At 42.8% G+C, this 14860-nt stretch overlaps 1 protein-coding gene across 2 annotated transcripts in view; it reads right to left on the bottom strand.

Moving 5' to 3' along the window:
• mgat5 (alpha-1,6-mannosylglycoprotein 6-beta-N-acetylglucosaminyltransferase) overlaps positions 1-14860 on the bottom strand; it is a 212321-nt gene that overhangs the window by 103184 nt on the left and 94277 nt on the right. For both annotated transcript variants that reach the window (XM_072262149.1, XM_072262150.1), the window contains exon 4: positions 4084-4160. In XM_072262149.1, the coding sequence (XP_072118250.1) occupies positions 4084-4160 (77 nt within the window). The remainder of the gene's footprint in view (positions 1-4083; positions 4161-14860) is intronic.

Genomic DNA, 14860 nt, shown 5'->3' with positions numbered 1-14860 from the left:
AAGCCCTGCCCTTTGCACCAGTTACTTAGCCACAGATTCATCTGCTTAATTTGTCAATAAAACTGAGAGAGTACAGAGGAGATTTACTAAAATGTTACCTGGGTTTCATCTCCTAAGTTACAGAGAAAGGTTGAACAAGTTGGGTCTTTATTCTTCGGAACGTAGAATGTTGAGGGGGGACTTGATAGAGGTATTTAAAATTATGAGGGGGATTGATAGACTTGACGTGGATAGGCTTTTTCCATTAGAATGGGGGAGATTCAAACAAGAGGACATGAGTTGAGAGTTAAAGGGCAGAAGTTTAGGGGTAACATGAGGGGGAACTTCTTTACTCAGAGAGTGGTAGCTGTGTGGAACGAGCTTCCAGCAGAAGTGGTTGAGGCAGGTTCGATGTTGTCGTTTAAAGTTAAATTGAATGGATATATGGACAGGAAAGGAATGGAGGGTTATGGGCTGAGTGCAGGTCGGTGGGACTAGGTGAGAGTAAGTGTTCGGCACGGACTAGAAGGGCCAGGATGGCCTGTTTCCGTGCTGTAATTGTTATATGGTTATATGTTTAATTCTGCTATTCTTACCTTCATTAGCACGTGGCTCAGGCAGTAATCCTGAGATTATTACTCTAGAGGTCCTGCTTTTCAATTTTCTTCCTAGTTCCCACTAATCTTCCTTCAGGACCTCCTCTCTTTTTCTGTCTATGTCATTGGTACCAACATGTACCAAGACTTCTGGCTGCTCGCCCTCTCTCCTCAGAATACTCTGGACCCGATCTGAGACATCCTGCACCCTGGCATCAGGGAGGCAACACACCATCTGGGTATCCTTGTCCGGCTCGCAGAATCTCTTGTCTGTTCCCCTCACTATGGAATCCCCTGTAACTACTGCATTTCTCCTTGCTCTCTTGATCACGGCACTGGGCAGAGTGCCAGAGTCCCGTTCGCTGTGGTCTTCCTCTGTCAGGTCTGCGTCTCCACCAGTATCTAAAATGATATATTGATTTCTGAGGGGGACTGTCACTATCTCTCTATAGGTATTATCAATCACCTCCTCACTTTCCCTAATTAGCTGAAGGTCATCAAGTTGCAGCTCCAATTGCATCTCAGTGCGGTATGGCAATTGTCCCGTATCGGACCGCAAAGCACTCCAGCATGTGGTGCAAACTGCCCAGTGGATTATCGGCACCCAATTGCCCACCATTGAGAACGTCTACCATAAACACTGCCTGGGCAGGGCGAAAAGCATTATCAAGGATGCATCTCACCCTAACCATGGACTTTTTACTCTCCTCCCATCCAGTAGGTGCTACAGGAGCCTCCGCTCCCGCACCAGCAGGCACAGGAAGAGCTTCTTCCCTGAGGCTGTGACCCTGTTGAATCTCACATAACAGCACTAAACAGTATTGCACCCATATTGTACTGTCTCAGTACTTCTATATTTGTGTGCTGTAGCACTTACTTTTTATTCGCAGTTATTTTGTAAATAACAGTATTCTTTGCATTTCTGGTTAGATGCTAACTGCATTTCATTGGTTTTGTATCTGTACTCAGCACAATGTCAATAAGGTTGAATCTAATCTAAATCTAATAATTTTTACTGTTATGTTCCTCTGCATTTCATTTTGTGCTGTTCTGTGCAAGCTGCTTGTTTTTCAGCTTATGTCTGGGTTACTGTTGAAGATAAGAGATAGGAGAATTGTAGGCCATCCAATAGGATGGTCAGATTAAGGGGAAGTTTCTCCCCAAACTGAGGGATACTAAGGTTGGGCTTGGGGCTTTTGTAAAAGGGAGATGAAGAGAGAAGAGGTCATAGGATTCAACCTGGAGCGGGGCCGTGATTTGACGAAGCCAGGGGTGAGATCAAAGGAAGATCGGCAATGGGGAAACCATGAGCTCCAACTTGTGCACATTAGACCGGTTCATTAAAATGGGCCCTTTTCTTTTTCTGTTCTTCCTTTACTAACCCTTAAATCAAATTAAGAATTATCAAGCTAAATCTTTTAATTGTATGAGGTGTACTGTCCGTTATTTCGTGGCACTTATTGGTAACAGGGTATGAATTACACAGCATCCACACAAACAGGGGGTTTTGGGGTGGGCAGGCACCTCACCTCAATCTCACACATTTGGCGGGGCTGGAAATTGTCTTCCCTAGATTTGCACGACCGACAGGACCAGAGTGTTTCATGTATAAGGAGCGATTGATGCCTCTGGGCTTGTAGTCAGTGGAATTCAGAAGAATGAGAGGAATCTAATTGAAACCTAATGAATGTCCAAAGACATCGAGTAGATGTGGAGAGGATGTTTCCTATGGTGGGAGAGACTAGGACCAGAGGGCATAGCCTCAGAATAGAGGGATGGAGATGAGTAAGAACTTATTTAGACAGAGAGTGGCGAGTCTGTGGAATTTGTTGCCACAGGTGGCTGTGGAGGCCAGGTCATTGGGTGTATTTAAGGCAGAGGTTGATAGGTTCTCGATTAGTCAGGGCATGAAGGGGTACAGAGAGAAGGCAAGAGATGAGGGCTGGTTCCACTGGAACTTTGAATGCAGCACCTGCAATTGTGGTTGAGGCAGGTTCCACTGCGGTTTTCACAAGGGAATAAAAATATGCTGGAAAAATAAAGAGAGAGAGCAGATAGATGGATTTAAAGAGCTGTTCCGGTGAAAAGCAAATGTAGACATGGGCTGGAAGACCTGCTCTTCTATGGTAACTGATCTATGATTTTAATGTACAGTTCTGAGTAAAAGTCTTAGGCACCCTAGATTTTTTAATATAGATTTTATTTTTGATGTTTACTTTTTATCTTCTGCACTCATGTATCATAAGAGCAACTTTTAGATTTCCATTCATTTTCCAAAAAATTAAATGTTTCAGAGATTTTGTATTTTGTTAAAGAAAGTAACATATTAAATCATGGACCACTTTTCAAATAAAAACGTCATTACTTTGTAAGATTATTGTATCGTGCTTGATTAAACAAAAATAACAAACAGCTGCTAACGATCAATGAGAAAACGAGTTGAATGAACTAAACTGATTAAATGAAATAGAAGTAGGAGGAGTAAGACTGAGTGAAGGATAACCAAACTAAAAGATGAGGGTGTGGCAGATGTAAGTTTAACCTTCAAATCAGTAATTCTGACACTATCGGAAGAGTGAGCATAGCAACAATATACAATGTGGTCATCTAGCACCCTGGAAGAAGCCCTGAACTGCTACCAGCTCTGAACACAAAGACACCACTGGAACACAAGTACACCACTCTACAGCCTGGAGAAGTCTTCATGGAAGAGTTGCTGTCAAAAAGTCAATCCTCCAAAGTGGAAACAAAGTAAAGAGACCCACTTACACACAAAAACACAAGGACTGGGAGTGGTACTGACGAGTCAAAATTTGAAATTTTTGGCTCAAACAGAAGGCAGTTAGTCCATAGAAGAGCTGCAGAGCACTCCATAGATGAATTTCTGCAGCCAACAATGAAGCATGGTGGAGGTTTCCTGCATGCTTTGTTTGATTTCTGCAAATGGAATTGGTGATCTGGTCAGAATGAACAGAATCCTCAATGCTGAAAAGTACCGGCAGATTCTCATCCACTGCACAATTTCATCAGGGAGGCATCTGCTCAGTCCCAACTTCATTCAGCGGCAGGAACAACCCCAAACTCACAGCCAAGGTTAGAAAAAAACATTCTTCAGTGAAAAGATGAATAAGGAATTCTACAACAGATGGTATGACCTCCATAGAGTCCTAATCTCAACATCATTGAGGCTATCTGGAGAGACAGGAGCAAACAAGACAGCCAAAGTCTGCAGAAGAACTATGGCAATTCCCCAAGATGCTTTAAACAACCTACCAGCCAATTTTCTTATAAAACTGCATGGCAGTGTACTGAAAAGAGAATTGATGCAGTTCTGAAGGGAAAGGGTGGTCGCACCAAATAGTGATTTAATTTAGATTTTTACCATTTACTGCTATTTATGGGTTTTTTTTTATCCCTGGAAACTTTTAGTTTCATTATTTTTGTAGGCATTTTCAGTTTACAGATATTTTTCTCTGTAGAATTTAATTTTACAGACACTGTGGGGTACCTTCAACTTGCTCTCACAATGAGGGAAGCCATCCATAGGAGGCAATTCACACTGCTCCTGGGCACCATTGATCAGATCTGCAGAAACAGAAGAAAATGCTCCATTCAATCTAACGGACTGGGATGGTGACCAAAAAATGTTCCATGAATGAATATATTTATATAATTATCAAAAATTATAATAATAACACAGCATTTCTGCAAAGAAAATAGTGGTAATTTTCTATACTGAATAATGGCTGCATAATCACTCCTTTAAAAAAAAATCACATTTAAGTCAATCAGAAATTATTTCAAACAAAACACTGCTAGAATATTAATACTAATTAGCTACAGTCAAGTAACTTCAGATCTCTAATTTTAAACTATTTATAAATACTATCATCATTGTAAGAAATACACCAACATATTAAAAGTATAGGTTTGAATTATGATAATTAAATGGTCAAGCATGCAATAAAAATCTGTAAAAATAAAAGATTAACATTTGAAATAACTTGAACAGGTGCATCAGTAAATTTTTGAATTGTCAAAATGCAGTAAATACAATTAACATGAAGCAAAAAGTTATAGTTTATCACATTACTAGCACATGCGTTGTTTGATTTCTAGATCAGAAATACAGAAACACAAAAGGGAGCTACAGTGATCTCTTTTCCCTCGCTTTACCTATTTTCTTGTTGTCAACAGTACTTTTTTCCCCTGTATGTATTAAGTCACATTTTTTTAGAACTGTAGTGCCACCTGCAGCCTTAACAATGAAGATTTGAGCTAAACTCTAAGAATTAAAGGGGGCTGGAGGGCAGTGATAGAATCAGAATAACATTAATATCAATTTAAGATGAATTTGTTTACAGGTTTCCCCCGCCATCCGAAGGTACAGCATTCCTATGAAACGGTTCGTAAGCCGAAATGTCATAAAGCGAAGAAGCAATTACCATTTATTTATATGGGAAAATCTTGTGAGCGTTCGCAGACCCAAAAATAACCTACCAAATCATGCCAAATAACACATAAAACCTAAAATAACAGTAACATATAGTAAAAGCAGGAATAATATGATAAGTACACAGCCTATATAAAGTAGAAATACTTTTCCACAGTCATTGCCGGCACTGTTCGCCGAAGCGAAAATCTCACGCAAGCACTGTTGGCAAAAACACTCTCTCCAGCAACCTTTAAGCTATGAAGCTGCCAAATCATACTGAATAACACGTAAAAATACACAGCCTATATAAAGTAGAAATAATATATGTACAGTGTAGTATCACTTACCGGAATCGAGAAATTAGTGCCTGAGCACACTGATGACGGTGTGTTAGACTGAGTCGTCGGAGTTTGGGTGGTGCAGTGGCCGCCACCCTCCAGCCCGCTGAGCGATATATTGCCGCGAAGAACGCAGGGGTCCAGCGGTAGCAGGGAGGTACACAGCACATCTCTAAGAAAAAAGCCGAAATAAACATGCTAATTAATTAGGTGCCACCTGATACGTAATTGTCGGCCCAGATCAGTGCCGATTGCTTATTGCATCACCTCTGATCTGGGCCAACATTTACGTGTGGGGCAGCATCTCATTAATTAGCATGTTTATTTCAGCTCTTTTCTTAAAGATGTACTGTGTGCCTCCCGGCTACCGTTGCATTCTCCGCCAATTGGTATCTGTCCATGGCCTGGGGGTTGGGGTGGTGGGACACGGGGGGTGTCATCTCATCGTCGGTCAGGGCAGGCAACTCATCTTCTCCAATGACTGCCTGCCTCGATGTCGAAGGTCGAGATTCGTCATCTGCTGTGGCTGATATGGAAGGCTTGCTTGACTGCTGAGCCCCGTGCATCTTTCTATCATACAGTTCTTTGTAAGGACTCAAACCATCTTGCAAATATCCCCTAAACCTACGTACCCTTTCAAAATTAAAGTCGTACTTTATCATTGCAGCGAAAATCTCATGCAGTTGCTTCATGTTCATTTCGCTACTGCATTTGGTTTTGATTGTTATCTTTTCCTCTTCCAATTGCATCAGCTCTTCATCTATCAGTTCTTGGTCATGGGATGCCAAAACCTCTTCAACATCATCTTCGTCAGCTTCCACAAGCCAAACTCACTTACTTCGTTCTTACTTCGTTCACCATGATCAAAACGCTTAATTATGTTTAGTTTTACACTAAGTGTAACACCCTTACGAGCTCTTTCAGGCTTTTCCAATACCTCAGAACTCATCTTGCAAACGGCTGCTCACAGGCTCGCATTTCAGCAATGCTGGCAAGAACGCAGTTCCGAATCCAGGGGAGAGCGGCTGCTCAGGGCACGTAGCGCACTGTCTTTTATCGCACGCTGATTTTTTTCGTAACAGTGAAAACACCTTCTGTTAGCGAAAACAGGGTACTAATGTAGGTCTTTTGTAACAGTGAGGTTTCATAAAGCGAACATTTGAAAAGCGGGGGACACCTGTATTTGTTTATTTGTTGTTGTTTTTTTTACACACACGCAGGTCCCTTAATCTCTATTTCAGCATTAAATCAACATACATTTCCTGAAGAATAAAGTTTTAAAAAATGAACAAAAATACAATAAGAATAAATAAAATTGGCAATTTAAAAATTATAGCCTTTGCATTAGTTCATCAACAATGCCATCCATCATACAGTGTAGCTGCAAGATTAAGTTTAATGGAATAGATTAAAATGCGCAACAACTAAAAAGAAATATAAATTAGTATTTTGTACACCTGGATGTAGATAGGATATTATTTTTCAATATTTCTTATTGTAACTTAAATAAATTATTTTTGCATTGCACTATACTCTGCCACAAAACAACAAATTTCAAGTCATACTAGACAACGGGGTGACTCATTGGGGCACCCTTTGAGAGAAGGGTAGTGCAGTCTGATGTGACAAGAATGAACATTAAATTTTCCTGAATGCTATTGGTATCACTTTCTTTTGGAAACTGAAGTAGAAAACCTCAGTTTATTAAAGAAGAATGACGCGTAGCAAAGCAAATATAGCTGCTCCTCATTTAACGAAGGACACTTTTGATGGCATCATTTCTGGTTTATCTGCCACCCTTCTGCCTCTCATTGTTATTCTGGAGACATGCAGCCCTTTCATCCCCCATCTCTTCAGCTCTTTTGCTGTTTGTTGTTTATCTCTGATCCTGGAGACACGCATGCCTCTCCTCCTCTGTCTCTTCTTCTCTCATCTTTTTTTGTCCTGACTCTTTGATCCTGGAGTCGTACGGCCCTGGCCTCATCCGATTCTTGTACTCTCCCTCTCCTTGCCGCTTCCCGACGATGTTTGGCGTCACCTCTTGACCATAATGTCCCCCTTCCCTTTCCATGCGGCATAATTAGGCTGACCTTTTTTTTACCCTAATGCTGGACAGAAGATACAAAGCACTAACACCAAAGGATGCTGATTAGTCTTGATGAAGTGGCTGGCGCTCTCCTAAATGGACGTGATATAGTCACTGCTGTCCTTTGACTGCAGCAAAGGGTTTTATGGGTGTCTCGAAGTACGTCATTACAATAAGATCTAATTATCTCTTATTGATGGGTGGCAGTTAGATCTGTCCCAATCCTGCACATCTAATGGTGATTAGCAGAATGTAACCCCTCGAAATAGAGCTGCCCTGCCCTTTTGCTCCGGTAGATGTCGCTGCTGAAACTGGCCGTGCGCATGCTTCGGGCTGGCGTGTCCGATTTCCATGATGGCCGATCAGGTCTTGGGTAAAAGCCAGCCTGTTGATTTTTGGCGAATGAACAATTTTATATGAATATATAACACTGAACTTTGCCTGCATTCTGTAAGTTAGCACGTTTTAATTCGATTTAGCCAAAAAAAGTGCCACTGTAATGCACCGTTTGCGCTAATTGGAGGTCACAAACAGACAGAGCATGAGAGTTTTAGTAGTATATAAATGTCAGCGATAATAAACCTGATTCTGATTACCTTTGTCACCTCCTCAAAAATCTCAATCCAATTAGTAAAACACAACTTGCCCACACAAAGCCAACAAAGCCAAGCTGTCTTTTAGATGATTGCTTTCTAAATGCTCATAAATCCTATCCCTAAAAATCCTCCCCAGTAATTTCTCTACCACATACATGACACTCACTGGTATAGTTTCCAAGATTATCCCTATACCTTTCTTGAATAATGGAACTGCATTAGCTATGCACCAATCCTCTGGAACCTCATCTGTGACTCGTGAGGGCACAAAGAAATTGGTCAAGTTCCACAGTGCTCTGTGTTGGGACCAATTCTTTTTACATTGCCAGTCAATGATTTGGACGATTGAATTGATGGCATTGATGCCAAGTTATTAGATGATATGATGATGGATGGAGGGGCAGGTAGTTTTCAGGAAGTAGAGAGGTGGGAAAGCCCAAGACCGGAGGATACAGCCTCAGAACAGAGGGGCGTCCTTTTAGAACGGAGATCAGGAGGTATTTCTTTAGCCAGGGCACGGTGATTCTGTCGAATTCTTTGCCACAAGCAGCTGTGGAGGCCAAGTCTTTATTTATATCAGCGGCAACCAATCGACTCGAAGAGAGAGTGAGCTTTGCACAGGTCAGGGAGAAAAGTTTAAAAATGAAGCGTTTCATGGGGCTCAGCACATTAGCAGCGAACCAATCGATTTGAAGAAAGAGTGTGCTTTGTACAGGTCGGGGAGAAGTGTGCAGATGCAGTAGCTCATCATTGTGCAAGGACGCTGAAAAAGCTCCAAAATAAAAGAGAGACACTGTGTAGCAGAGCAGTCATTGGAGTAGTGCAGGTCAGAGTAGTAGGGCTTTGGCACATGGGGGCTTTGGTGAGGTAGTTTACTTTTTTCCTCCCACCCCCCCCCCCCAACAACAATAGTGGGTATGACTGAGAGACCAGTTTATGTTCTGGGTGTCAGATATGGGATGTCCGGGAGACTTCCAGCCTCCCTGAAGGCCACATCTGCGCCAGGTGCATCGAGCTGCAGCTCCTTAGAGACTGGGTTAGGGAATTGGAACTGCAGTTTGATGGCCTTCGGCTTTTAGGGAGAGCAAAGGAGGTGATAGACAGGAGCTATAGGCAGGTAGTCACCCTGGAGCCACAGGAGACAAATCAGTAGGTGACTGTTAAGAGAGGGAAGAGAGGGTGTCAGGTAGTGGAGAGCACCCCTGTGGCTGCCCCCTTAACATTCAGTATTCCATTTTGAGTGCTGTTGGGGAGAACAACCTACCTAGAGGAAGCAACAGTGGCCGTGCCTCTGGCATAATGTCTAGCTTTGTGGCTCAGAAGGATAGGGAACGGAAAAAGATGGCAGCAGTAACAGGGGACTCTATAGTTAGGGGGACAGAGAGGCAGTTCTGTGGGCACGAGAGTTCTGTGGCCCAATTCTGCTCCTACATCTTATGGTCTAATAATTTGCCCTGCTCCAGTTTAATGTTCTACTACAAGATCCATATTTATCATTGTCTACAGCTATCTTAAAACTTAAGGACTGTAATCACTATTCCATAACAGTTCTCCCACTGAGTGGTCAGTGGACAAACGTATTACTCAACAGTGAGTCCAGTATGGCCCCTTCTCTCATTGGACTATCTACATATTGACTTAAGAAAACCTCCTGGATGCACCTCACAAGTTCTGTTCTCTCAACCTCTTGCACTGTGGAGGACCAAGTCTACATTAGGGAAACTGAAATCATGCACTACAACATCCTTGTAGTTTTTACACCTTTCCCTGATCAACTTGCATATCTATTCCTCAATGGCCAGTTGGCTGCTCGGGGTTGGAGTGGGATATAGTATAATCCCATCAGAGTGACTGCATATTTTATTTCTGAGTTCTACCCATATCAGCTCAGTCCATAATGTCTTCGCAGAGTGCATCTGTGATACTGCCCCTGATTAACAGTGCATCAATTAAGGCCTTGGGCTAAGAGAAAAAAAAAGGAGATACATAGCAGGTACAGGCAAGTAGGAAAAGATGAGGTGCTTACGGAGTACAAGAAATGCAAGAAAGAAATCAAGAAGGCTAAAAGAACACATGAAGTTGCTTTAGCAAATAAGGTGAAGGAGAACCGTAAGGGAGTCTACAGATGTGCTAAGAGCAAAAGGATGGCAAGGGACAAAACTGGTCCTCTGAAAGGCCAGAAGGGTAATCCATGTGTGGAGCCAAAACAGATGAGGGAAAACATAAATATTTTTTTACCTGTATTTACCCAGGAGATGGTCACAGAATATATACAGAAGTGAGGCAAGGCAGCATCAACTTCCTGGATCCTGGACAGATTACAAAGGAGGAGGTGTTTGCTAACATGGGACAAATCAGGGTGCATCAATCCGCAGGGCCTGACAAGGTGTTCCCTCGGACCCTACGGGAAGAAAGTGCAGAAATTGCCAGGGCCCAAGCAGAAATATTTAAATCATCCTTAGTGACATGAGAGGTACCAGGGGATTGAAGGATAGTCAATGTTGTTCTGCTGTTTAAAAAAGGCTCCAAAGAGAAACCAGGAAATTATAGGCTGGTGAGTCCGTGACATCAGTTGTGGGTAAGTTATTGGTAGGTGTTCTCTGGGACCAGATATACAAGTACTTGGATAGACATGGAATGCCTGAGGACAGTCAGCATGACTCTGTGCATGGTAGGTCATGCCTAACCAATCTTACAGCGTTTTTTCAAGGAAATTACTAGGAAAGTAGATAAAGGCAAGGCAGTGGACGTTGACTACATGGACTTTCGTCAGATACTTGACAAGGTCCCGCATGGGAGGCTGGTTAAGAAAGTTCAGTCGCTCAGCATTTGAGATAAGGTCGTAAAATGGATTAGACATAGGCTTTGTGGGAGGAAGCCAGAGAGTGGTACCCCTGTGAGTGGATGCTGTGACAAATGGTATGTCACACGACAGCATCTGCAGATTTTCTCTTGTTTGTGATTGGTGTGCTGCAGGGATCAGTGCTGGGTCCATTGTTGTTTGTCATCTATATCAATGATCTGGATGATAATGTGGTTACTGGATCAGCAAATTTGCAGATGACACCAAGATTGGGAGTGTAGTGGACAGTGAGGAAGGCTATCATGGCTTGCAGAGGGATCTGCATCAGCTGCAAGAATGAGCTGAAAATGGCAGATGGAATTTAATGTAAACAAGTGTGAAGTTTTGCACTTTGATAGGACCAACCAAGAAAGGTCTTACACAGTGAATGGTACAGCACTGAGGACTGTGGTAGAACAAAGGGATCTGCGAATACAGGTACATACGAAATAATCGTAATTCATTGAAATAGGAGTCACAGGTGGAGGTTGAAAGAGTGCAGAGATGTTGCTGGCTCTGGAGGACCTGATTTATAAGAAAATTTTGAATAGGTTGGGACTGTATTATTTGGAACATAGAAGATTGAGAGGATATTTGATAGAGGTACACAAAATTATGAGGGATGTAGGTAGGTTAAATGCAAATAGGCTTTTTCCATTGAGGTTGGGTGGCACTATAACCAGAGATCACAGATTAAAGGTGAAAGGTGAGAAGTTTAAGAGGAACATGAGGGGAATCTTCATCACTTAGAGAGGCATGAGAGTGTAGAATGAGCTGCCAGCACAAGCGGCATATACTAACTTAATTTTAACGTTTAATAGAAACATAGAAAACTTACAACACACTACAGGCCCTTCAGCCCACAATGCTGTGCCAAACATGTACTTACTTAGAAATTACCTAGGGTTACCCATAGCCCTGTATTTTTCTAAGCTCCATGTACCTATCAAGAGCCTCTTAAAAGACCCTATCGTATCCGCCACCACCACCATTGCCGGCAGCCCATTCCACGCACTCACCACTCTCTGTGTAAAAAACTTACCCCTGACATCTCCTCTGTACCTACTTCCAAGCACCTTAAAACTGTGCCCTCTGAAGTTTGGATAATAGGGATATGGAATGCAGGTTGATGGGGGTAGGCAATTAAAATAGTTTCGGCAAGGACCAGACAGTCGGACTGGCTTATTTCTGTGCTGTACTTCTCTATGAGTCTCCACACCACACCCCTTTTGCTTCCTATCTTTTCTAAAACATCAAAACCCTGTAACATTAAGCATCTATTCCTGGTGCTATACTTCCCATCACCAACCAAGTTAAATCCTCCCAAGTAGCAGCAGTGAACTGTGCAATCAGGATTTCAGTTCCCTTCCAGTTGAGGTGCAATCTGTCCGGCTTATACAGATCATCTCTGCCCTAGGAGAGGCTCCAATGATCCAATGACCTGACCTCTTACCCCCTGTACCAGTTTCTCATCAGCACATTGATACGTTCTACCTTTCTATTCCTGGTCTAAGTAGCACGGGGCATTGGAAATAATCTATTTCTAAGGTCCCGCTTTTCAGCTTCTTTCCTAACTCCTTGTACTGAGTACACAAATCGCTTCCTCCTTTCCACCTATGTCATTTGTGCCAAGATGTACTCTGGCTCCTCAACCTCCCTCTTGAGAATGAGAATACTTTTCAGCCACTCTGAGATAACCTCGACCTTGACACCCAGGAAGCAAAACACCATTCTCATCTCTTTTGCAGCCATAGAATCTCCTCTGCTCCCTAAATATTGAATTACCTACTATATTACTAGAGTGTTGCCTAATTTTACCCTTCCCTGGTCAGTGTCATAGACCTGGATACTACTGCTGTGCCCTAACAAGTCATTCCTACCAGCTAAGTTATCCCCACTCACAGTATCTGAAGGCATATACTTGTTGCTGAGGGGAATAGCAACAAGGAGATTCCTGCACTGTCTGCCTCTTCCCCTTTCCTCTCCTGGTGTTCACCCAACTACCTGCAGCCTGTACCTGAGGTGCCACAACCTCACTGAAACTCTCGTCTGAGATACATGGGTGAGAAACACTAAGAGCAATGTAGAGACATGAAATTTATGTGAATAAAGAAAATAAAGGCCAGTGATGTTGTGGGGATGGAACTGGACTCTCTGACGGTGGTGTATGAAAAGAGGATGCTGTCTAAGTTGCATGCCATCTTGGTCAATGTCTCCCATCCACTACATAATGTACTGGGTGGGCACAGGAGTACATTCAGCCAGAGACTCATTCCACCGAGATGCAGCACAGAGCATCATAGGAAGTCATTCCTGCCTGTGGCCATCAAACTTTACAACTCCTCCCTTGGAGGGTCAGACACCCTGAGCCAATAGGCTAGTCCTGGACTTATATCATAATTTACTGGCATAATTTACATATTACTATTTAACTATTATGGTTCTATTACTATTTATTATTTATGGTGCAACTGTAATGAAAACCAATTTCCCCCGGGATCAATAAAGTATGACTATGACTATGACTAATGGAAAAATCAATGTGAAAGCTTCATGGAAAATTTTTTAAAAATTGCCAGAAATATGAGAGAACTGACAGTCTGGTGAGAATTTGAAGGTGTCTTTACAAATATTGACTACTCAAATTTTCTTCCAGAATTCCACTGAATTTCGCAATTATCCCTGTAAAAAGAAAGACTGATCCTACTACTTCAAAGAATAAACAGAAAGTTTCCGGCACTTAGCAGAACTGTAATAAACACAGAGCTCCCATATTGAATATAGAACATAGAATAGTACAGCACAGTACAGGCCCTTCGGCCCACAATGTTGTGCTGACCCTCAAACCCTGCCTCCCATATAAGCCCCCACCTTAAATTCCTCCATATACCTGTCTAGTAGTCACTTAAACTTCACTAGTGTATCTGCCTCCACTACTGACTCAGGCAGTGCATTCCACGCACCAACCACTCTCTGAGTAAAAAACCTTCCACTAATATCCCCCTTGAACTTCCCACCCCTTACCTTAAAACCATGTCCTCTTGTATTGAGCAGTGGTGCCCTGGGGAAGAGGCGCTGGCTGTCCACTCTATCTATTCCTCTTATTATCTTGTATACCTCTATCATGTCTCCTCTCATCCTCCTTCTCTCCAAAGAGTAAAGCCCTAGCTCCCTTAATCTCTGATCATAATGCATACTCTCTAAACCAGGCAGCATCCTGGTAAATCTCCTCTATACCCTTTCCAATGCTTCCACATGCTTCCTATAGTGAGGCGACCAGAAATGGACACAGTACTCCAAGAGTGGCCTAACCAGAGTTTTATAGAGCGGAATTAGTCATTACTCTTAACGATTTCTCCTTTGGCTCCTCCCACTTCCTCCAAACTAAAGGTGTAGCTATGGGCACCCATATGGGTCCTAGCTCTGCCTGCCTTTTTGTTGGCTTTGTGGAACAATCTATGTTCCGTGCCTATTCTGGTATCTGTCCCCCACTTTTCCTTCGCTACATCGACGACTGCATTGGCGCTGCTTCCTGCACGCATGCAGAACTCGTTGACTTTATAAACTTTGCCTCCAACTTTCACCCTGCCCTCAAGTTTACCTGGTCCATTTCCGACACCTCCCTCCCCTTTCTAGATCTTTCTGTCTCTGTCTCTGGAGACAGCTTATCCACTGATGTCTACTATAAGCCTACTGACTCTCACAGCTATCTGGACTATTCCTCTTCTCACCCTGTCTCTTACAAAAACGCCATCCCCTTCTCGCAATTCCTCCATCTCCGCCGCATCTGCTCTCAGGATGAGGCTTTTCATTCTAGGACGAGGGAGATGTCTTCCTTTTTTAAAGAAAGGGGCTTCCCTTCCTCCACTGTCAACTCTGCTCTTAAACACATCTCCCCCATTTCACGTACATCTGCTCTCACTCCATCCTCCCGCCACCCCACTAGGAATAGGGTTCCCCTGGTCCTCACCTACCACCCCACCAGCCT

The sequence above is a fragment of the Mobula birostris genome, chromosome 6 (genome assembly GCF_030028105.1).
Source record: "Mobula birostris isolate sMobBir1 chromosome 6, sMobBir1.hap1, whole genome shotgun sequence".
In the NCBI taxonomy this organism is placed as follows: Eukaryota; Metazoa; Chordata; class Chondrichthyes; order Myliobatiformes; family Myliobatidae; genus Mobula; species Mobula birostris.
Note: the sequence above shows the minus strand (reverse complement) of the source record. Positions and strands in the feature narration are given on the sequence as shown.